The sequence below is a fragment of the Schistocerca nitens genome, chromosome 3 (assembly GCF_023898315.1).
Source record: "Schistocerca nitens isolate TAMUIC-IGC-003100 chromosome 3, iqSchNite1.1, whole genome shotgun sequence".
Lineage (NCBI taxonomy): Eukaryota > Metazoa > Arthropoda > Insecta > Orthoptera > Acrididae > Schistocerca > Schistocerca nitens.
The window spans coordinates 742,710,155-742,734,173 of record NC_064616.1 but is presented as its reverse complement, the minus strand read 5'-3'; the positions used below and the strand labels follow the sequence as shown (position 1 = coordinate 742,734,173).

The 24,019-nt window shown below is 36.3% G+C and overlaps 1 protein-coding gene across 1 annotated transcript in view; it reads left to right on the top strand.

Moving 5' to 3' along the window:
• Positions 1–24,019, top strand: part of LOC126248719 (E3 ubiquitin-protein ligase HUWE1-like) — a 454,581-nt gene that overhangs the window by 98,272 nt on the left and 332,290 nt on the right. The window contains exons 3-7 of the mRNA XM_049950025.1: positions 2,102–2,320; positions 2,528–2,767; positions 7,873–7,935; positions 19,613–19,786; positions 21,489–21,760. Coding sequence (XP_049805982.1) covers positions 2,102–2,320; positions 2,528–2,767; positions 7,873–7,935; positions 19,613–19,786; positions 21,489–21,760 — 968 coding nt within the window. The remainder of the gene's footprint in view (positions 1–2,101; positions 2,321–2,527; positions 2,768–7,872; positions 7,936–19,612; positions 19,787–21,488; positions 21,761–24,019) is intronic.

Below are 24,019 nucleotides of genomic sequence, written 5' to 3'. Positions count from 1 at the left end.
GTTGGGCAGCTGTTGTTGACACACGTACAACAAGGCAGCACTTGAGACATGGCATCCATGTCTCATATGGTGCAGTCAAAGGATTAATAGCCCATGTGTTCCCAAAATTAGTCAAGTACCAGCAAAGCCCTCCAGGAATGAAGAACATATGAAAATACTGACACTAAAATACAGGCAACAAAAAAATTGTAAAATGAGTAGTAGTTGCAGAGGAAAACCAAATCCTGGGAGGAACTTACAGGCAAACTCTCAGAAGACTGCAATGGCAAAAAGAAACTGCTCTTCAAAGTAGTAAAGAATAAGAGGAAAGACAAAGATACTATAAAAATAATTGCAGATAAAGATCAAAGTCTGGTCAGGAACATGAGAGGTGTTCAAAACAGTAATGGGGGATTATTTCAGCACTCTCTTGAATGGAGATATGAAAAACAAAATGCATACTCGGTATTATGGGAAGAATGGAAGTGACAAAGAAGAACCACCACTAAGTTAGTTTGGAAGTAGAGGACAGTCTGAAAAGATGAGCAAAGGAAAATCAAGAGAAGCTGATCAATTAAATGAAGAAATGATCAAGGCAGCAGGAACATATGGAATCCAGTGGCTGTGCAGTGTATCAAAAGCAATATGGAGAGAAAACAAAGACTAAAGGTGTGGTTATTTCATTACTCAAAGATAATAGAAAGCTACCTCCAAATTACAGAGTATAACACTGATTTTGCATGGATTAATAATTTCTGAGATCATTATGTAAAACAGTCTTTGAAGGATGATTTAACCTCTCCTGGAAGAACAGCATAGATTTAGGAAGTATGGGAGTACAGGTTATCTGATCATAGCAACAACAACAATATCGGAAAAAATCTGCAAAAAGATAAAAGCATCACGCTAGACTTCCTAGACATAGAAAAGACTGACAGTGTACCAAGATCCAAAACTTGTTAATGCCTAGAGAGAAGAAATATATCCAAGCCACTAATTAAGAAAGTGAAGATGCTCTTCAGAAGATGACAGCTGTGTAGATGACAGTAGGAAACGGAGAGAGTGAACAGTTTGAGACCAAACATGGAGTCCAACAGGGTAGTGCCTTGTCTCCATTGATTTTTTATCATTGTGATGAACATCATAATATAAGGGTAAAGGAACAGTATGGGTCTGAATTGAAAACAACGGTATTCACGGATGTGATATGATCTGGGGAGATACAAATGAAGTAAAAGAAAAACTGAAGACATGGAACAATCACTTTGAGCATTTGGTGTCATTAGTAAAACAAGCATTTGGTGTCATTAGTGAAACAAAGGCTGTAGCCATAAAGGTGAGCATACAAGGATAGCCCAAGTTAAAGCTAAATTGATGACTTTGTAGAACATGCAAAATTTCCATATTTGGGCAGTGTGATAGTTGTAAAAACTTAGTGCATGCCAGAGCAGTATGCACATAGCTACCCAGTTAAGGAGCCTGCTTTGGGACAGCCAGATGTGACACAAGACAAAATCCTCTTCAGTGCCTACTATGTTCCCATATTAACCTAGTCATTGGAGACCTGCGTTCTATGAGAGAGAGAGCGAGCGAGAGAGAGCGAGAGAGAGCGAGCGAGAGAGAGAGAGAGAGAGAGAATATACCAAGCTGCTGAACTGAAGTTCGTTAGAGCTGTGCTGAGACGAACAAAAAGGAAGGAATGAAAGAAACAGAATGGATGCATGTATAAAACTCAGTGTACTGGAAAAACTCTGGCAGCTTAGATTAAGATTATACGCTCATGTGACATTCCTGGAAGTGACTATAAATGGGAAAAGACATGTTGGATTGCCAAGAAGAAATGGATCAGCATAGTTGAGGAGGAGGTTGCCAAAAGTGGTCACCTGTGGGATAGGATCCAAAATAAAGAACTGTATAAGGATAGAAAAAGTTGGAAGAGGATAGTCATCAGCTGCTGGAAACTGCAGCTGTGACCTGATGATACTGATTATATAATTTTGTAATTTTGATTTGATTTATTATTTGTCATACTGTAGTGTTAATAAATTGTTTGGTAGTTACACATGTTAAATACTTTAAAACTATTTCTCGTTAGAATAATTACAAATCCTTTTCTTTGCAGCCACCAGACTGCCAAGCACTAATTGATAAATTGCGTACCAGTAATAGAAAGGATTTATTTTACGTTCTGAAAGGAATTGAAACATGGAATTTTGGAAAATGTGAACTCTATCACTGGATTGATGTCTTGGATGTCTTGGATGACATACTCGAAGAGAGTGCCAAAAGTGAATCAGCACGCAGTTGGACATTACGAATTGATTTGCCTGAGATGGAATGGGTAAATTTCCTTACATTTTTTATTGTATTTTGCATTTTAAGCTATTCTTGTGACAACTTGATTGATTTTCTGAATATTGAGTGTGAACTGAAGTACAAAATAATGGAAATGAAATTAGGCAAGTGCAAGAGATTAAAACAAACTTCATGCCATTGTGAATTTGATAGTGATGCTGACAAAGGGATCTTCATACTTCTTTTGTTTCAGGAAAGACAGTTGTTACTGAGAGTGTTGAATTTTACAACATTATTGATAGAACACTCCTTTTCACGGCACCTATACAACTCAGTGGAACACTTAATCTCACTCTTAACATCATGCAACATGGGTGTTGTGCTTGCTGTTCTAAATTTGTTATATATGTTCAGTAAAAGAAGCAATTTCATTACACGCTTGAGTGCTGATAAAAAGAAATCCTTGTTAGCTAGACTGAGTCGCTTGGCTGAGGTAAGTAAAGTCTATTACTTATTAGTTTTTATGAAACATTATGTACCAGTGTTTGTACATGGTAAAAGTCTAAATCGTGACCCTGCTACTCAAATGTTTAGTACAGCAATGTAGTCAGTGCTTCCTGTGAAGTATGATAGAAACAAAAGTGTGTGTTTCAGCTGCTGATTCTATGTAGCCAGTAAGGAGAAGTGGGCAAATGATGTGTTTCATAGGGAGATACAAAGGAATGTTGTCACATTCTCATGACATAAGACTGAAATCTGCTACTTATTCAGAAAAAAAACAATTATATTTGCAAGAGTTAACAAAATAATCCTGATAGTAAGCAAAATAAATGTGGCACATAAGATAGTCAAAATAAGGACCTATGGGGATATAATTTACATAATTTGTGATAGTTGACTATCTTCTGAATACCCATGTGAATGCTTTAGTAAATGTACTTCGGATTCCTGTTGTACCACATTTCTGTGGCTTCACCAACTCTCAACCATATTACCACCTTCCAACCTAATGTATACTTCGGGTTATGCCACAGATTAGTCTTACTACAACCTTCATTCTGAGACAAATCTTCTTTTTACATGACACATTCATTGGCTTTGTCATCTCTCAACCAAATTGTCACCTTACAACCTCCAATAAATTAACAGAAGTTCTAGGTAGTCTCAAATACAAACATAAACATAATTCTGTGTGGGGACATTAACATCAACAGTAATATCATAAATGAATCCAGCAGCACCTTCATAAACATCCTTCAAAGTTATGGCATGTCCCTATTGGTCAGTAGTGAAACAAGGGTTACTACAATGATTGCATCAGTAATTGACCTTGTGGCCACAAATATGGACAGGGAAAAATGTGATGTAGCTGTAAAAGTTCTCTATCAGACATCTCTATCAAATAACAACAGTAAAATCAGGCATCGAATCATTCTCTAAACTAAAAGCCTACAAACATCAGTCAGAAATGAAAATAAAAGATTTTACAAAAGAACTAGAAAAACAAAGCTGGGATGAAGTGTATAAGGAAACCAATGTAAATATTAAATTCTTTAAATTCTCCACATTGTTTAAATTGAACTTTGAAAAGGCATTTACAAAAGTATGCATGTCTGTGTCAACATCTCACAAAAACAGATGGATAGCAGCAGGTACTAAGAAGTCCTCCCAAATACTTAAACACCTCAGTTCCATGAAAAAGATTCACAATGATCCAGAATTCTGAAATTTCTATCATAGATACAAAAAGATATATAGGAAGATGCTGATTGCTGCAAAAGAGTCATTTAATGACAAAATAATATATAATGCAGAGAATAAAAGCAAAGCAGTGTGGGATGTTATAAAAAAGGAAATGGGGAGAGGCAAATGAATGCAGAATAACATACCACTCAGGGAGGGGGATAAGGCAATAAATGATCCACAACACTTAGCAAAATATGTAAAAGAGCATTTTTCAAGTATTGCAGAGAAGTTACAGCAAAAATTCCCCAGAACAAACATAACACCTGTAAATAAATTCAGTAGGTTTAGATGAAGTACTAGTGTGTGTGTACTGAAACAGTGCATAAGGATTATACAAGGCCTCTTAACAAATATAATAAATGAATCCTTCACATCAGGGACATTTCCAGAGCAGTTAAAACAGGCAAGAGTTGTACCTTTGCTTAGGAAAGGTAATGCAGAAGACATAGAAAATTGCCAACCCATTTCCCTGCTGTCACCATTCTCAAAAATAATAGAAGCAATTATGAAAGACAGATTAATGAATTACCTGAATAAATACAATCTTTTAAGTGAATCACAGTTTGGTTTCCGAAGTGGAAAAAATACGGAGTCAGCCATAGTAGGATTCACAAAAGTTGTACTCGATGCTCTTGATAAAGATGAGTGTGTCACAGGCATATTTTGGTATCTTTCTAATGCTGTTGATTCAGTTGACCACAAGATTCTATTAAATGAATTGGAAGCATTAGGAATAAGAAGGGTAGCTAATGACTGGTTTGGATCATACATAGCAGACAGGGTACAAAGATTAGAGATAACACATACTTCAAATAGATCTAAACGTTTAGTAAAATGCTTATCAGAACCAAAATATATTAATATAGCGGCTATGCAAGGTAGCATATTAGGACCAATACTGTTCCTGATATACATTAATGGCTTCCCCACCAGTGTTACTCATAGTGAAAAAATTCTAGTCGCTGATGACAGCAGTATTATAGTCACTGAGAAAACTAGAACTCCTTGCCGAGAAAGCAAATGAAACTCTCAAGGATGTTTGATTGGTCAATAAGCAATAAATTGACATTGAACATAAAGAAAACTAATGCCATGAATTTCGGTTTGAAGAGGAAAAATGACAATGTTAATTTAAATGTAGATGGCACCTTTATAGACTGTGTAACAAATGCAAAATTTCTAGGAATTGATTCTCAGTTGAAGTGGTGTGAACACACAAAGGTACTTGCAAACAGAATGTCATCAGCATGTTACACCCTTAGAATCCTATCATCAGTGGGTAACATGCAGTGTCTTTAGTTACATATTATTCATATGTACACTCAGTTCTTAGCTATGGCATTCTTTTTTGGGAAACAAACGCACAAAATATGAACACAATTTTCAAACTCCAGAAAAGAGCCATAAGAATAACCGAAAACACCAGTTAAGCTCATTGTTAAGATCTGTTCAAAACACTGGGGGATTTTGACTGCCCCTGTGAATACATTTACCAGTCAGTTGTACACATCAAAAATAACATTAATTACTGCACAAACAACTCTGTCCATGACCATGCAACAAGAGATAGACTAAACTCACATTTACCAAGAAAAAATAAATGTAAAACGCAAAACAGCATTTTCTACAAAGGAATAAAACTGTACAACAGATTACCAAAAGAGATTAAAGAAATTTCAAAAATACACTTATTTAAAAAAGCAGCTAAAAAGTACCTGTTATTTAATAAATTTTGTACATTGAAGGATTACTTAGATAAAACAGAGTAGGGGTTTGATAAAAAAATGTTATACAAATAAATAATAATAATAATGATTACAAAACATCCAAAATTCCACATAACACCTTCACCTTGTTTTTTTCCCTTCTTGTTTCCTTTCTGGAAATACTTAACCCCAAGCTATGCATAGCACAATACTAACACCTCTTTCTGAGCTCAACATCTCACTTGTTATGGAGGGATGCTGACTCAGTTTTTGGATAGTAATTGGGAAGTTGCGGTACAGAAAATGACCCAGAGATCACCAGTGTGTGTGTGTGTGTGTGTGTGTGTGTGTGTGTGTGTGTGTGTGTGTGTGTGTGTGTGTGTGTGTTATGAAACAATGTGCGTAGAGTGTGCGCAGTGACTGATAGTGAGATATGAGTGAAGAGTGTGCCATTACATTATTTAATAAGTTATTTGTAAAAAAAAAAAGTATTTTATACCAGGAGGAAATCTAATGATTGTCTCTAACTGGACGTCTGTAAATACGTGTGTATATGAATTAGCTTATTTTAAATTTGTCTAAACTTATAAATACTTTGACATGTCATATATCCTTGTAAAAAGAGATATACTGATGAATAAAGCTACTACCACCACCACCTACAGCCCGGCCTTACTACAGATGAATCTGTCATCACAATGTTCATTTTAACTATTAAAACAATGTCAAACTTTTGAGTGAGTGAGAAAAGGATAATTTCAATTTCAGCACTAGTAATACATTGCCTCTTTTTTTTTACCATTCACTGATAATGTGAAACTATCATGTCATTGGAACTGCAAAACTGATGAGTTATCAACCTATGAGCAATAGAGAAACATCACCATGACCTTAACTGGCTCCGATTGAGACTACAGCTGTAAATAGAAATAACAGATATTCATGTGTACAATACTTATGGATTGATGCAGACTTCCAACTATTTTGTAACATTGAACTCCTATCTTAATAATTAATGTGAACATGTTCCTCCACAATCTGAGCAATGTGATCCAATCCTTGTCTTCCACTCTACAATTCATTTTAGATAGCACATTAGGCTCCCGTTTTTATTGGATCATTGCATAGACTTCTATCATTAACTGCCTACCTCTTCTTAAAAAAAAATGTTGAAGGCCTGTAGCTTTTCAGGTGCATTTGGAAGACTCTGGTTGCCTCGCACTCTTACTTGTGTTTATTGTAGAGCTCAGATATATGAAGTTCAAAGCAGTGTTTCAACGTGGTGGTGGTGGTGGTGGTGGTGGTGGTGGTGGTGGTGGTGGTGTAAAAGCTCCAGAATGAGTTTTTAATCTCTTTATTCTGTTTTGAAACTTTGTGCTAGATTAAAACTGTGGGATTTAAATCTGGAGCCTTTGCTTTATGTGGGCAAATGCTCTACTGGCAGCGCTGTTCATGTAAGGTTTGCTACCCTCTCTTATGTCTTCACTACTGTCAGGGGAGGTTTGAGGTACTGAAGAAAGTAAAGTTGCAAAGGTAGGTCATGAATCATGCCTCGACAACTTAATCAATAGAGCATTTTCTCTCAAAATTCAAAGGTTCTGGACTTGAATCCCAGTCCGGCACACAGTTTTAATCATCTAGGAAGTTTTGTGGAAAAGCAGAATGTGGCTGTGTACAATTCTGATAGGTGACCAGTCATCATTTGAGTGGAGAAGTGAATATTGCTTGAAGTTAATTAGTGATTTAGGTGATTATCTATTTAGTGTAGTAGTCATTCCTTATTTCACTCTTCATGTTTCTGCTAGTGGGTCTTTTATAAATTTAGTGATGACTGAAGACAGTTCATATCTTCTGTTGTTAACTTTTTTGGTCCCAAGACTGGTTTCATGCAGATCTCCATGCTAGTCTATCATGTGCAAGATTCTTCATCTCTGCATAATTGCTGCTGCTTTACACCCATTTGAACCTGCTTACTATAGTAAAATCTTGCTCACCTCTAGCCACACTTCCCCACATTAAAAAAATGATTCCTTGGTGTCACAGGATGTCTCTTATCAGACAATTCCGTGTTTTAGTCAACTTCTGCTGTTAATTTCTTTTTTATGCAGTTGTGTTCTGTGCGAGTTACTGTTTGTTTGTATTTCAGAGTTGGTGTGCGTATGATGAAGGAGTTAGTATTGCACAAAGCTGTCGAAATATGTTTCTTGGGGTAAGTTAAATATCATTTCATCTATTCACCCATTATTGTGATGTAGTCTTTCAGATAATTTCAGGAGCATTTTTTGTGATGTTGAGACATGAAGGTAGTAGTGGCAATATATTTGATTCGATAAGAAGCTTTCATTGTCATGACTGAGTAGCTTCAGTGAAAGCAGGTGGCTTTGTAACCTATTCGATATTTAAGAGATGATTATCAGAGGCTAGCTATATATGTTTTTACGAAGAATTTGAGTAGATCAGTTCATATGGAGAAACCCACCAATGTATAAATGGGAATTGTTCAGAAATAGTGCTTGTATGACAGGCCATTGAATGGATAACATCAAAATAATGCAGTTTGAATGGGTTGTTAATACTTTGCTGTATTACAAAATGCAGAAAGACAAACATTTTCAACTCACTGGAAATTGATGACAGCTACTTGGAAAGTTAACTGATTTGTGCAGCCATCACATCGAAAATGGTGAACATGAGCTATAGACCTCGCAGTAACTGAACTGACCAGCCTGCAATAAGCATCCATTGAGAAATATAAAAATTTAACTGCACCTGGTATTTCCGGGTGTACATTTAATCCAGGGCTATTAGTCCATCTCCTCTGCTCCCCAACTCTGTCCACCTCCTTCTACCCCTTCTCTCACAAGGGGACCTTCCGGTCTCAGAAATTCAGGTCGGGATGAGACTTCACAGGTTAGTAGTATACCTCATGGGTGTTCCCTCATAGAAGTCCTGAAAGTGCACTAGCCAGAAAATTAAAAAAAAAAAAAAACGCTCTTAAATTTTTAAATGTAGCTCTACACATGTCATATACAGGTCATAAGTAGCAAGGCAGCAGATTAGTGAGGTAGCTCAGTCAGTAGCGTGCTAGACAGGCATGCAGTCAATCCCGGTTTGATCCTGCCTACTTGCCGATATGGTTTCATTTTGTTTTCTTAATTGTTCTAAAAATTATAACTGTTAAATAAACTTAATGGCCAAAAGTATTTTTATTTTGTATGTGAAATGAAATGGCTGTCACAGCTACTTAAAATGTGAATTACTCATCAATATTTTCTTTTTAAAAAGTTGAATAATTTCAAGTACATTTTTAATGGAGTTAAAGTAGTTACCACTGTCACAAAATTCTAGGTGGCGTTCCAATTATGTAAATTTTTTACAATATCATGTTTGTCAATTTTATGTACAAGCACCAGAATGATGATTGTCATAAAAACATTGACAATAAAAAAATATTTTGGCATCTTGCCTCAATTTATGGACGACTGATTGCAGGAACAACATTTTTTTTGAAAGATACATTGGAAAACAACTTTGTTGACATTCCTGAAACCTTCCTTTCATCAGAAAGCCTGGAATTGTACTAGGCATATTGGAAAATTTCCTTAAAAACTGATGACAGCTATGATGGATTATTGATCGTATTCAGTCTTCAGGAGAATTTATTATTTTCATTAAGATCTGTGTAACTTGTCTATAAGAATAAATATCACACGATTGAACAAGTGGAGTACATTTTGGGGGAATCACTTTAATTGTACATGTTGGTGATTTCTGTGAGAAAGATTTCATTGTATAATTCAGGCTTTGCTTGTCCACCCCAAGAGTCAATAATTAACAGAAACCATTCTTGACTCGTGGAAGACCTCAAACACCAGTTGAGAAAGTCAGTATACAGTTCTGTCCGTAGAGGTAGGATGTTTCCAGAGTGAGAGCTTATTGAGTGGTATATGTATGCGTCACTTTATTCATATTGTGTCTTTTGACGAAAATAGTTTTGCTTCCTTTGACGGCCAGTCCTGTTGTACACTGACTGATACTAACATCCTGAATAGAAAAAAACATGAAATTGGAAGTATTTTGTCAGAGAAACATAAAAGTAGAGAGCAAAATGAATTTTTAAATAGCCTGCAATAAGTACCTGTCTGGTCAGTGCTGATACCAAAATCTTTGTTGAAATTCAGTATCAATTTTTAACATCTGGGTTAGAAAAGTATCTGCAGCAGCCATAGTTTCTTGAATTATTGCAGTTTCTTTTCTTGAAACAAAACTTGTCACTTTCCACTGATGAATTCATGCTTATTTTTGAATCTATCAACCCAGCTCTCAGAAGCTTTCAATTCAAAATCTGTAAAGTGTTGTGCTGCTGCTAAATCCTGCTGTTGTAAATTCTATGTAATCAGTTGCTGATAATTCTCTCAGGCTTTGACAAAATGATCATACATACAGGAACCGATTGCTGCATATTTATGAAATTGATTGCCTCCATTTCCCCACCCCCACCCTCCACATGGGGTGAGTCTTTAAAACAATTAAGAAAACAAAAAGCCTGGAGGTAGGATCAAACCCAGACTGGCCATATGGCATTCTAGCAGGCCACTGACTGAGCTATTTCACCTATATGCTTGAATGTTACTTCTGACTGTAGAAGAGGTGTGTATGAGCTACGCTTAAAACTTTTCAGAGCCCTCTTTCTCAGAATTTTCTGGATAGTGCACTTTAAGACTTCTATGAGTGGACACCCTTGAGGTATACTACTAACCTGTGAAGTTTCATCTCAAACTGAATTTACAAGACCAAAAGGTCTCCTTGTCAGTCCATCTGTTCCTCCTCAGTATATCTGTGCATCTCATCCTCCTGACCCCTTGTCCATCTCCTCCTGGCTCCCCCCTCTCTGTCTGTGTCAGTTCATGTGAAATTAACGAATTGTCTGATTCTTGACTCCTCAGATTTTGCACAGCTTCAGAATATAGAAAGGTCTTGACTGCACAATTCCTTATTAAGCATTATGCGTTTCAAAATTTCATCATTAGATTGAAGCTGTGGGGAATAAACTGCACAAGAAAATTAACAATAGTGAATGTTTACATAACATAAGTATGCATCTTGGTATTCCATATACAGAAATTTCCATTAGTATTGTATTTGCATTAAAATCAAACTTTAGTACAAAGCTCACAAAAGTGAACGCACAGACTGAATATTATACAGATCTCATCTCGTGTAGGCATATTTGACAGTGCTGTTGTCTATTCGAATAGAACCAGTTCAAAACAGTGTGGCGATCAAGGAAGTAAATAAAGGCCAGTAGGTGGTGCCAGCATTAACCATGGAAAGCAAGTCAGAGTGTCACTTCACAAACTACTGTGCATTGCAATTAAGTACATGTCGGTATCTCGTGAACAGCCTGACAAAGATACATTTGTGCTACATTTATGGAGGAGAAACTCATAATACTGACAGCATGAAATGTGCATCGTTATACATTCTGATGATATACTTTTATTTTTTTAATATAAAATAAAGAAAAAAATGGTAATATTAATTTCTATTTTATTTCAAATTGTTGCCACTCATCCAGGCTTACCTAGATGGTTATATTATGTCACCTGTTATTTGTTAAACTATTGTGATGATTACAGTCGGTCATACTCGGGTAACATTTCATTTTGTGATGGTTGTAAACTGATAACAGCTGAACACTTATACAATCTAATACTAAACCATTAAGTTTAAAAAGAAATGACAAAAATCTCATTTATCATATGAGTTCTTCTTTATCCAAGTTGTTGCCACTAATCTGGGCTCACCTAAATGATACTGTTGTCATTTGTGTCAGGCTTTTGTAATATGACTGCATTTGGTGATACTTATGTAATGTCTTATTTAGGACAGTTGTAAACTTATTCCCTTACAACTTATATTTTAGTCCTTATCTCCAGCAGTTTTATGTTCATATTGTACCACACCAGCTATTGGTTCCAAATATGTCTTCTGTTCTAATTTTGACTAATGACTCTCTCCATAACATTGTTAGTGATGCTACCTAACGATTCACATTTCATGTTGTCAGCATATTAGCTTCCCCTCCATAAAAGTAACATAAATGTATCTTTGTGAAGTTGTTCACGGGGTAGTGACATGTACTTAATCACAATGCATAGTGGGTTGTAAATTTTGCTCTTAGACCTGCTTTCCATGGTTAATGCTGGTGCCACCTACTGGTATTCATTTCTTTCCTTCATAGCTTAATCACCACACTGTTTGGCACTGGTTGTATTTGAGGAGACGACGACATTTTCAAATAGGCCTACAAGAGATGAGATTTGTATTGTATTTAGTCTATGTGATTACTTCTGTGAGCTTTGTACTAAAGTTTGATTTTAATGTAAGTATGAAACTAATGGAAATTTCTGTACATGGAATACTAAGATGCATAATTACATTATTATGTACATGCTTGTTATGATTAATTTTCTTGTGTTGTATTTCACAATTTCAGTCTGATGAAACTTTTAAACACATAATGCTTAGTAATGAATGTGATCAGGACCTTACTATATTTCAAAGTTGTGCCAAATCTGAATGATTGCCTGCATATGAATGAATGTTCTCTACCAAGTAATAAGACCTCAGATTTTGATAATTTTGGTAATTTTTTGTGCACTTACAGAAAATTGTTTGCATGAAAAATCCCAAATGAAAATTTCTTACACCATTTTTGAGTTATTAATTTTTAAAACTTCCAAAATTATGCAATTTTTGTTACATTTTTAAATCTTAAAATCACCATACCTTGAAAACTATTTGACTAACAAACCTAAAATTTGCACCACTTTACTCAGTTTCTTATAAGCTTTAAAAGTGTGTGGTAATCAATGATATCCACTATAATGCTGTATTTTCCTAGATGTTTCATTTTTTTAATTTTGAAAATTTTGAAATCAGAATTTTTTGTTTTGAAAAAAGTATGTTATTTGTACATTTTTTTGTTAATGTGTGTGCCAAGTTCCATGGTGGTTTTCCGCTAGAAATATATTAAAATTTTTATTTTACTTGTAAGCGTAGCATCTAGTGGGGCTTTGGACTTGTTAGTAAGATGTGATGTGTCTAAAAGCAAATAATGCTGTCAAATTATAATCTTTTATTTACTGCCAATCTACTTAATACACTATTAAAATTATAGGACTTAAATTCACATTTATCTTTCTCATAACAATGCATGATTAAAAAAGAATAAGAATAATTTACTTAATTATACCTTCATTTTACAGATATATTAATGTTATTTTTTATTTATTTAATTAATTTTAATTATTTAATTAATGTACAATGTTATTAATTAAACAATGATGTAGCTGTTACTATTTAACTGTGTGTTGTTATCTGAGCACCTTGCAAAGAATAATTTTTTACTCATCTTCAAGAAGAAGGATGTTATGGTCATCGACTAAAAATGTTATTAGTCAAAAATCATGTATTTGGCATTTCTTGTAAATGATATAACCTAGTTCTACCAAGTAATAATGACACAATTGATGTAACAACATGTTCTTTTCCAATATAATATGAGGCTTTTTGCAGCTCTTCAACTGACAGTCTGTATGTTCTTCCAGTGTCAGTTGAGGGATTTCATTTACAAAGTTTGAAGTTCTTTTTAGTGCAGACAATTTATCTGTTCTTCTTTGTTATGAAAAACGAAGAGCTAGTCATCAATGATGTATAAATGAAAGGTTTTCTTCTCCCTGTTCATCTCTGGATTGCACAGAAGCTATCACCATTTGTTGTCATAGGCACAAGCAACAAGTCCTGTAATCTGTTCAGAAGCATGCAGCATCTTGACCCACTTCGATTTTATGAAAATGAAGATACTTAAAATCAGAATAAATGTTTGCTTTGCTCTGACTTTTGCCGAGCTCCTTTTTTATGCTGCGTGCTCATCGTTTTCACATAGAAGTGACTAATGGCATATATGCTTTACATTAATCAAACAGTTGGAATGAAGTTAATATTTGATAATGTTGTGCTTCCACAACTGATTAATATGAGTGCTTTGCTAATTTTATCTCAACCTCACATCTCTACTGAAGTGAATTACTGTCAATAGAAGTGAATTACTGTCAATAGAAGTGAATTACTGTCAATAGAAGTGAATTACTGTCAATAGAAGTGAATGCTCTCTCTCTCTCTCTCTCTCTCTCTCTCTCTCTCTCTCTCTCTCTCTCTCTCTCTCTGCCTGCCTGTCTCCTCCTGCCACCCCCCCCTCCATCTTTGTCCCTTTCTTCCTGACCCCCCCTCCATTTTTGTCCCTTTCTTCCTGACCCCCCCCTCCATCTTTGTCCCTTTCTTCCTGACCCCCCCCCCTCCATCTTTGTCCCTTTCTTCCTGACCCCCCTCCATCTTTGTCCCTTTCTTCCTGACCCCCCCTCCATCTTCGTCCCTTTCTTCCTGACACTCCCCCCCCCCCCCCCCCGCTCCCCCTCCCAGTCTCTTCCTGACCCCTCCCATCTCTGCCTGTCTCCTCTTCTTAAATTTCTCTCTGTACACGTCACCACCCACACCTTAATAGGTGGTTGCTGACTCTTATCCCCACAATATTTCTTTTCGTGTAGTAAGTAAGTTGACCATTTCGAAAGTCCATTATCTCTGTGTAAAAAGTTTTCATTAACAAGAAAAAAATGTCAATCTTGTTATCTGGGTTTTATTGTTATTCTTGATTACAATTTTCTTTTGTATTCTGGATTTGTATTTATACTTCTCACAAATCACACCATAGTATTTTTATTTGAAATAAATATTTTACTTTGAACATACTGACTTTTGGAACTGTAATATGGACATAACAGTTTCTGGAAATGTTGTGGTTTTAAAATAATAGGTACAAATGAAAAGTAACATAAATATTTCAGAATATTTATTCCTGTTACGAAATTATTAGTGGCCACTAGAAAGAATAACATGGTACATACCTCCTAATTAGCTGTTTTGAACAGTTGTGATAAACTTTATATTAAAATAGCCACCATTATTAGATAACTACTCTCTACATTGAGTGCTGATCTGGTCTGCAGCCTCATCGGGTAGCTCTCCAACATCAGATTCTTCACGCAGTTCAACTTCATACTGCTGTTTTGAAGATATTCTTCCAGAATACAGATTCATTAATGTTCATCCAGCCTGGCCCATGGTGGTCCTGTAAAAGGGCTGTTACATCATCGATATTTTTCTGGTTTTGCTATAACACTTCTGCATATCTCTGCTGGTTTTACTCCCATCTGGGATTTACCCTTCTTGCAGATATTCTTACCACATCACATATGTGTTACGGCTTTGTTCCTCTTCAATAGTAATGGTGCTCTGACCTTTCTTTTTAATTAATATCATCTTTGAAGGTGTGAACTGAAAGAGCAGTCAGAAGGAAGTTTCATGGCATCTTTAAGAGATATCTTCCAGTCACCAACATGTACCTCTGATCAAAGTTCGTAAATGCTCCTAAAGTTTCTGAATGTCATCATTATCACTGGGGTTCAAGATACTGCTTTTTGAACATAATTTGTTTTCAATCCAGCAAACCAGCTGTTACTCAATATGTATTTACACCAAAATCTAACCTGACAGGTCAACCAATTTGAAAAATATAAAATACAGAAAGCTAAAAAAAAAAAAAAAATAGTCGTCTTTACCTCAAAAGAGAAATTAATATAACGTTAAAAATTTATTCTAAATACAGTTTGATGGGAGTAATGAAACAATGAGTTTAGGAAATTTGACTTTTCAGTAAATTAAAAATTCACTGAATATAACGATTTTCAGTCCTGTATTGTCAGGATTCAACGTCTAGTGGAACTACTGCCATCATGAATATAATGGGAGTCTGAAACTTCAGATAAACTTTGGCATTATGTTTATAATGGAAATAGCAGCTACTGACAGTTATATTATGTTCTAAACTGTGCAGCTCAAAATGCTCTCTTTTGACGTATAAAAAAGTTGGTATTGGAAAAAAAATTGATTTAATGGGTTTTGCAATTGGGCAACTCGAGTAACGTGTGTGACAAGTTTGTTTGAAATTGATCCAGGGGTTTAGGAGTAGTTTTTTACCTGTGGCTTTGCCCATATATGCACATCTCATATTTCGCGTAATTTTAAAATATTTCACACATTTAAAAAATATTTTACACATGTTTGGACATACATTTCACCCGTAGCTGTAGTGAATTTCATCCTGTAGTTTCTTTTTCACACAACTCAATGTTTAACGATGCATTTCATTAACTACATGTATGTCCCCTACAAAGATATAATTCTGTAGGTACATTCAGCAGCATATGTAGATGTTGTGTGTGAAATGTGTTGTGAATAGTGTTAGTAGCAAAGAAGTAAAATATTTAAATGTCGTGCATGATGTAGCTATTTTTCATGCATTTCAGTGTTCAACATCACATCTGCTGAGCAGTGTGTAGTACAATGATACTATTTTGCAGGTATATTCGGGGGTATACATGAATACTGTTTACAAAATATCACAAATACAGTTTGTAATAAAGTAGTAGTAAGTCATGCCTGACATGGTAGTTTTCTGCTTGAACACTGAAAATACAAAAAAAGATAAATTTTCATCATTTTCTGAGGATTGTCAGTGAGAAAATGACTGTAAAAGTTGGTTACAAGTCACTAAGTGCTCTCATTCTTACCTATTGTCTGAATAAAGTATAGTTATTTGAACTTCATGGGATACACTTCATTTCCACCCACACCTACACCCCTTTTACAAGTAGATGGTTCTTACTCCCCACATTGATTATTTACAGACAGTAAGTGATATGTGTACAGAGTTCGGTTGAAATTAGTCTACATCTACATCCACATCCATACTCCGCAAGCCACCTGAGGGTGTGTGGCAGAGGATACTTCGAGTACCTCAATCGGTTCTCCCTTCTATTCCAGTCTCGTATTGTTCGTGGAAAGAAGGATTGTCGGTATGCTTCTGTGTGGGCTCTAATCTCTCTGATTTTATCCTCATGGTCTCTTCGTGAGGTATACGTAGGAGGGAGCACTATACTGCTTGACTCTTCGGTGAAGGTATGTTCTCGAAACTTTAACTAAAGCCCGTACCGAGCTACTGAGCGTCTCTCCTGCGGAGTCTTCCACTGGAGTTTATCTATCATCTCCGTAACGCTTTCGTGATTGCTAAATGATCCTGTAACAAAGCGCGCTGCTCTCCGTTGGATCTTCTCTATCTCTTCTATCAACCGTATCTGGTACGGATCCCACACCAGTGAGCAGTATTCAAGCAGTGGGCGAACAAGCGTACTGTAACCTACTTCCTTTGTTTTTGGACTGCATTTCCTTACTTTACTGACGATTGATTTTATAAGGTCATTCCATTTTAAATCACTTCTAATGTCTACTCCCAGATAATTTATGGAATTGACTGCTTCCAGTTGCTGACGTGCTATTTTGTAGCTAAATGATAAGGGATCTATCTTTCTGTGTATTCGCAGCACATTACACTTGTCTACATTGAGATTAAATTGCCATTCCCTGCACCATGCGTCAATTCGCTGCAGATCCTCCTGCATTTCAGTACAATTTCCCATTGTTACAACCTCTCGATACACCACAGCATCATCTGCAAAAAGCCTCAGTGAACTTCCGATGTCATCCACCAGGTCATTTATGTATATTGTGAATAGCAACGGTCCTATGACACTCCCCTGCGGCACACCTGAAATCACTCTTACTTCGGAAGACTTCTCTCCATTGAGAATGACATGCTGCGTTCTGTTATCTAGGAACTCTTCAATACAATCACACAATTGGTCTGATAGTCCATATGCTCTTACTTTGTTCATTAAAAGACTGTGGGGAACTGTATCAAACGCCTTGCGGAAGGCAAGAAACACGACATCTACCTGTGAACCCATGTCTATGGCCCTCTGAGTCTCGTGGATGAATAGCGCGAGCTGGGTTTCACACGACCGCCTTTTTCGAAACCCATGCTGATTCCTACAGAGTAGATTTCTAGTCTCCAGAAAAGTCATTATACTCGAACATAATACGTGTTCCAAAATTCTACAACTGATCGACGTTAGAGATATAGGTCTATAGTTCAGCACATCTGTTCAACATCCCTTCTTGAAAACGGGGATGACCTGTGCCCTTTTCCAATCCTTTGGAATGCTACGCTCTTCTAGAGACCTACGGTACATCACTGCAAGAAGGGGGGCAAGTTCCTTCGCATACTCTGTGTAAAATCGAACTGGTATCCCATCAGGTCCAGCGGCCTTTCCTCTTTTGAGCGATTTTAATTGTTTCTCTATCCCTCTGTCATCTATTTCGATATCTACCATTTTGTCATCTGTGCGACAGTTTAGAGAAGGAACTACAGTGCAGCCTTCCTCTGTGAAACAGCTTTGGGAAAAGACATTTAGTATTTCGGCATTTAGTCTGTCATCCTCTGTTTCAGTACCATTTTGGTCACAGAGTGTCTGGACATTTTGTTTTGATCCACCTACCGGTTTGACATAAGACCAAAATTTCTTAGGATTTTCCGCCAAGTCAGTACATAGAACTTTACTTTCGAATTCGTTGAACGCCTCTCGCATAGCCCTCCTCACACTACATTTCGCTTCACGTAATTTTTGTTTTTTCTGCAAGGCTTTGGCTATGTTTATGTTTGCTGTGAAGTTCCCTTTGCTTTCACAGCAGTTTTCTAACTCTGTTGTTGTACCACTTTGGCTCTTTTCCATCTCTTACGATCTTGCTTGGCACATACTCATCTAACGCATATTGTACGATGGTTTTGAACTTTGTCCACTGATCCTCAACACTATCTGTACCTGAGACAAAACTTTTGTGTTGAGCCGTCAGGTACTGTGTAATCTGCTTTATGTCTCTTTTGCTAAGCAGAAAAATCTTCCTACTTTTTCTAATATTTCTATTTACAGCTGAAATCATCGATGCAGTAACCGCTTTATGATCGCGATTCCCTGTTCTGCATTAACTGTTTCAAATAGTTTGGATCTGTTTGTCACCAGAAGGTCTAATATGTTATTGCCACGACTCGGTTCTCTGTTTAACTGCTCAAGGTAGTTTTCAGATAAAGCACTTAAAAAAATTTCACTGGATTCTTTGTCCTGCCACCCCTTTATGAATGTTTGAGTCTCCTAGTCTATATCCGGCAAATTAAAATCTCCACCCAGAACTATAACATGGTGGGGAAATCTACTCGAAATATTTTCCAAATTATCCTTCAGGTGCTCAGCCACAACAGCTGCTGAGCCCGGGGGCCTGTAGAGACATCCAATTACCATGTTTGAGCCTGCTTTAACAGTGACCTTCACCCAAATTATTTCACATTTCGTATCTCCGTCAATTTCCTTCGATACTATTGCACTTCTTATCGCTATAAACATGCCTCCCCGTTCACTGTCCAGCCTGTCTCTGCGGTATACATTCCAATCTGAGTTTAGGATTTCATTACTGTGTAGTGGTTTAGGAGGAGATGTGGTACGTACGTACGTACGTACACACATACATACATACCATTTGTAACATGTACTGATAGAAAGTTGCATGCATACTGACCTCAGATGTGTAGTAAGAGAGATCAGCTAAATTAAATTGTATGTGGATGCGTGGAAACAACATGTCTCATTAAAATTTGTGCATGAACTATTGGTGAACTTAGGTAGGTCTGCAGGTAGTGCTACTCTCACAATTATAGTGCAATTGAAGGTATGTCAGGACTAAATTTATATCGGTAGCAAAATACAAAATATATTATGTTTCACATTTATTTACTTCACAGATTTTGTAGTCATAATTTATGTTTATACTGTCTGTGCTGTTTTGACTCATGTTTGTAAGAACTTGGTGTTTCACAGGGACGTTCAACATTACATTATGAATTTTATGAGCCACCAAAAGGACATCAGAAGGGATCTCTGTTGTCAAAAAGTGCAATTCACATTGACAATATTGAGTGCTTAGGTCTTTCTGCAGCAGCGTTGATGGATAATATTATGAAACGTCACCCAACCCTCACAGAAGAGAAACAAGTAAGTTATTGATTACAACACTGTTTCAGAAACTAAGCTATAATAGAAGCAGTAATTGAGTGAGTTGATGCTCATTTAAATTAATTTGCTTCAGTCATCAAAGATAATTACCTCCTACATGTAGTAAATGATTATGCAGTGACATTAGTTTTGCTTGGAACGTTAACAAATGGAAATACTAAGACAGGTAATATTTTCTTCAGTTACCTGATTTGGTTTTCCATCAAGAGTGAGGGCTTGTGAAGTTTAAATAACTTTACCATCTTTGTATTGTGGAAGTTATTTTACTTCATCTGCCAATATTCATTAATTTATCAGAAAAGTTTGATTCATGCGTGTTCATGCTCACTTTATTACTGTGACTGTCTGTAGTAATTTTACTGTGGTCATGGAAGAAACTTTGCCTGTTCTACATATCCTCAGCCTCTGTTGAAGAATGGATGTGTCACAGATCTTACACAGGAAGTCTCAAGTTTGCTTCTATGACAGATTGAAGTTAAGACATTTTGAAGTTACTTTCCTATAGTAAAAGCGATGTTATGGCTCAAAACTGTAGGCCTGTCAGTACTATGACAGTTGTGGCAAAACTATATGCAACCTAAAATGTCAGATCCTTAAACTTCTGATTTTGGTGCACCATTGTAAGGATCTGATCTGAACTCATTGACTAACACAAGGGTGCAACAAAGAATTATTGATTGTTTGTGCATTCTTCATTAATATTAGTTACAATATTACATGGAGTATTGAGCCAAAAGTGTTTGGTTTGCAAATAAAACCACCTCCTGTTACTTGCTTCTTGATGACACAGCTCTCTTACCATAATGTCTTTAAAATAAGAAATGCATTGTCTGAAAGTTTACTGTTGTGGGTCTGTATGTCCTCTTTTAAATGGGCTACAATGACAGTTGTATAGACAGAATAGAATTTTATTTCTCTATTATGCCACCACAGGTGATACACAACATCAGTCCAATGGGGATTTCCTGTGCAGTAAAATGTTACATCAGGTATTTGGTACACAATTTTTTTGTGCCTAAGATGTCATTAATGAACAATACAAACTATCATCCAACAACGACAAAAAAACCTCAAGTAGTTCCAATGTCTTGTTTCGAGAAATTTGACGTAATTGCCATTTTGGAAATGACGGTGATCATTTAACCAGATGGAAATCACAGGTTTTCCTCATGCAGTAACCAATTTCACCTGTAATAGCCTTGTAACATTGGTGCGTACAGTGTCCAAAAACTTGTCATTTTTGTCTGGTAAAAGAAAAAATAAGGAACCTTGTTTTGAGCCCTTCTAAATATCATCTACTTATTTCAAGTTTTTGAAGTAGTAAGCTTTTCTCTCTCCCATGGTATAAATGATTTCAAATGTCACAGGATCAACATTAATTGAAAAATTAGTACTACACTTGTACAAGGGATTGTACATTTTAATCAGCTGCATGTGTGCAGTCACTCCATTTTTCTATTACTAATCCCATAAATGTTGCTAAATGTCATTCATTCACTCTTCCTATGGACTTGACATTGCACATATCGAAATCAATTCTTGGAGCCTAATAGTAAGTAGAGAGTAATTACTTTAATAGTGTGGGAAGATAGTGGAAGAGATCGAACTGACAACTGATTGTATTTTGTTTTGAGAAATACAGTACTTCCTGTTAATTAATGATAATTTTTTTTCTTTCTAGCTGTTGCTGTTTTCTCGGCTGAGGTTGTACATAAATTTTCCAAGCTATGAAACTCGTCTGCTGTGTGTACAGGCCAGACTACAAGCTACTTCTGTGCTGGCATACACGAATGCAATATTGGAGAATGCCCATACTTTACTATATAATGGATTTTTGGAAGAATTGGTTGAAGTTATTCAATTAACTGATCCCAATTTGACAGATATAAGAGCTGCAGCACTTCGTACACTTACATCCATTACTCACTTGGACAGACATCCACATTTCACAAAGTACGTATTCTTCAAGCTGTTATGTGTGTGTGCTGTAGACATCAGTTTGTAAATATAAATTAAATATTTAATATTTGCCCTCATCCTGAACTACTACCATGAGTTACAGTATCAAAAAATAACTGAAATATTAAAATAAGACCCTGGCCTCACAAATGACACATTTTACTTTGCAGCATGCCCTAGCCACATGAAATGTCTTTGACTTACTTACTCACCGTCACTCTTCATAACAAAACTACTGGTCTGTGAGTGCAGCTGTGGGGTAACAGCCTGTCAGACATAAAATGGAGCTTTATGTCTATGGCCAGTACTATATAGTTTTTGATGTTGAGGAGCAACTGCCAGTATTTCAGTATTGTCGATTTCTTGCAGTTCTTCCTATGTTGTACTATTTTTTTTTTCTCCACATTGTTGTGATATACAGGATGTGAGAGATGTATCAGTGCAGATACTGTGATAATTGGTACCTTAATATGTACCCAATTCAGTGTATTAGTTCTGTTTCTCTCTGTGTCTAACAGTCTTCCCACAAACATGTCACATAATTCACTATCTGATGTTTTCTACATAGTTGTAAATGCAGAAAGAGGCTTCTGCCTCTCAGTACAGAGTAACTATTTTGTGTCCAAACCTCAACACCTGATCTGCTGCCCAGCAGAAAATAAGTACTAATGGCTTGACGTGTACTCAGATGTACTAACCAACCTAAAAATACCAATCCTGGTAGCTACAGTATAACCCCACTTTTACGTTCCTGGAATTAACATTTTCTCACCGTTTATGACATTTTCTATTAGTCCTGTCATATTTACTATGCCCACAAAGTTAATTTTCACCCGATTCTGCGACAACATATTTATAATTTTCCCATGATTTACACATTATGAAAAAATGTTCGTGGAGAAAAAAGTGATGCTGGCATGATGTTGGCCATCCAGTAGTGTTTATAAATATTACATGGCTAAGTTTCTTGACACCAGGGCATTCTCTCAGTGGATCTGAATCAGTAAATGTGTAAAAGTTGGAGCATGTAAAAGTTGGAGCAATTCGTGCCGTATCTCCATCTGCTGCCAAGCTCTTCTTGGCGTGGTGGCTGATGGGAGTAACTAGGTTCGTTCGAACGAAGATATCAAGACCAATCACAACCATTTCCAAATTGTCTCTACTGTGCAAACACAGTTTCGTGATCGTTGTGATCATCATGACAACTTTGTCAAATCATATTTAGTGTGTTTCGGCATTGGCCACTTGGAGCACTAGTTGTCACCATCATTCACTTTGCGTTGCTCAAATGATTTTAGTTTAAACACAGCACTGGTTATGTATTTTATTCATGCTGAGCAAAACATATTTCTAGAATTTATTCTCATTGTCAAATGCAGTATTTATGGATGTATTTTTTGAGATGTTACACAATCAATCAATGTGAGTGATAGTTTGCCTGTGAGCGTGTTCACGCGCGTGTGATAACCTCAAAAAGATGACTGTTATGTATGTGTATCATATATAAAGTGCAAGGGGACATCCTGTACATAACTTCTACAGCTTAAAACGTTATTTCCCATGTTTGATATTTTCCCATGTTTTACACCATTTTTTGAAGTCACTTGAAAAGTGTAAATGTAGGGTTTCAGTGTATAATTATTAGTCTGCAAATGAAGTAAACACTGATTTAATGTTCAATATATTGTCCTCAGTCACCAATAAAAATATTTGCTCCTACACCCTTAGCACCCTTTAGATACAGGGTGAATCACCTAAAACGTGCACCACCAATATTGTAGAAACAGAATGGATTAGTAGTCAGGGGCTTGGATTGTTATCCAATACACGGATTGTAATGATATTTCGGAAGTGTATGTATTTATTTTTTGTTTTTGGAAATGTGCACTTTTTAAATGGAATTATTGCTACTGATAGTAAGGAACTAAAAGTAGTGTAAATTAGAATGTCAGTGGTGTTTGTTGCAGGATTCTAGTGTGAGTCATTTAAGAGATATTGTATTTTCAAAAGTTTCCACACTAACACTTGTTTCAGGCATTCAACGTGCATAGTTTCTAGGTATGATATTGTTATGATTGTTTACTGTGTGCTTGTTTTTTCTGTGAGTGCACTGTAACTTGCTAGTCAGTTAGTGTGTAACAGTTCAAGCAGCAGGTAGTGAGTGGGTCGATGGGATTTACCGATGGAGATAAAGCAGAAATGCTCATGGTGTATGGACAGTTCTTGCACGGTGCATGTGGCAAGAGATTTCTA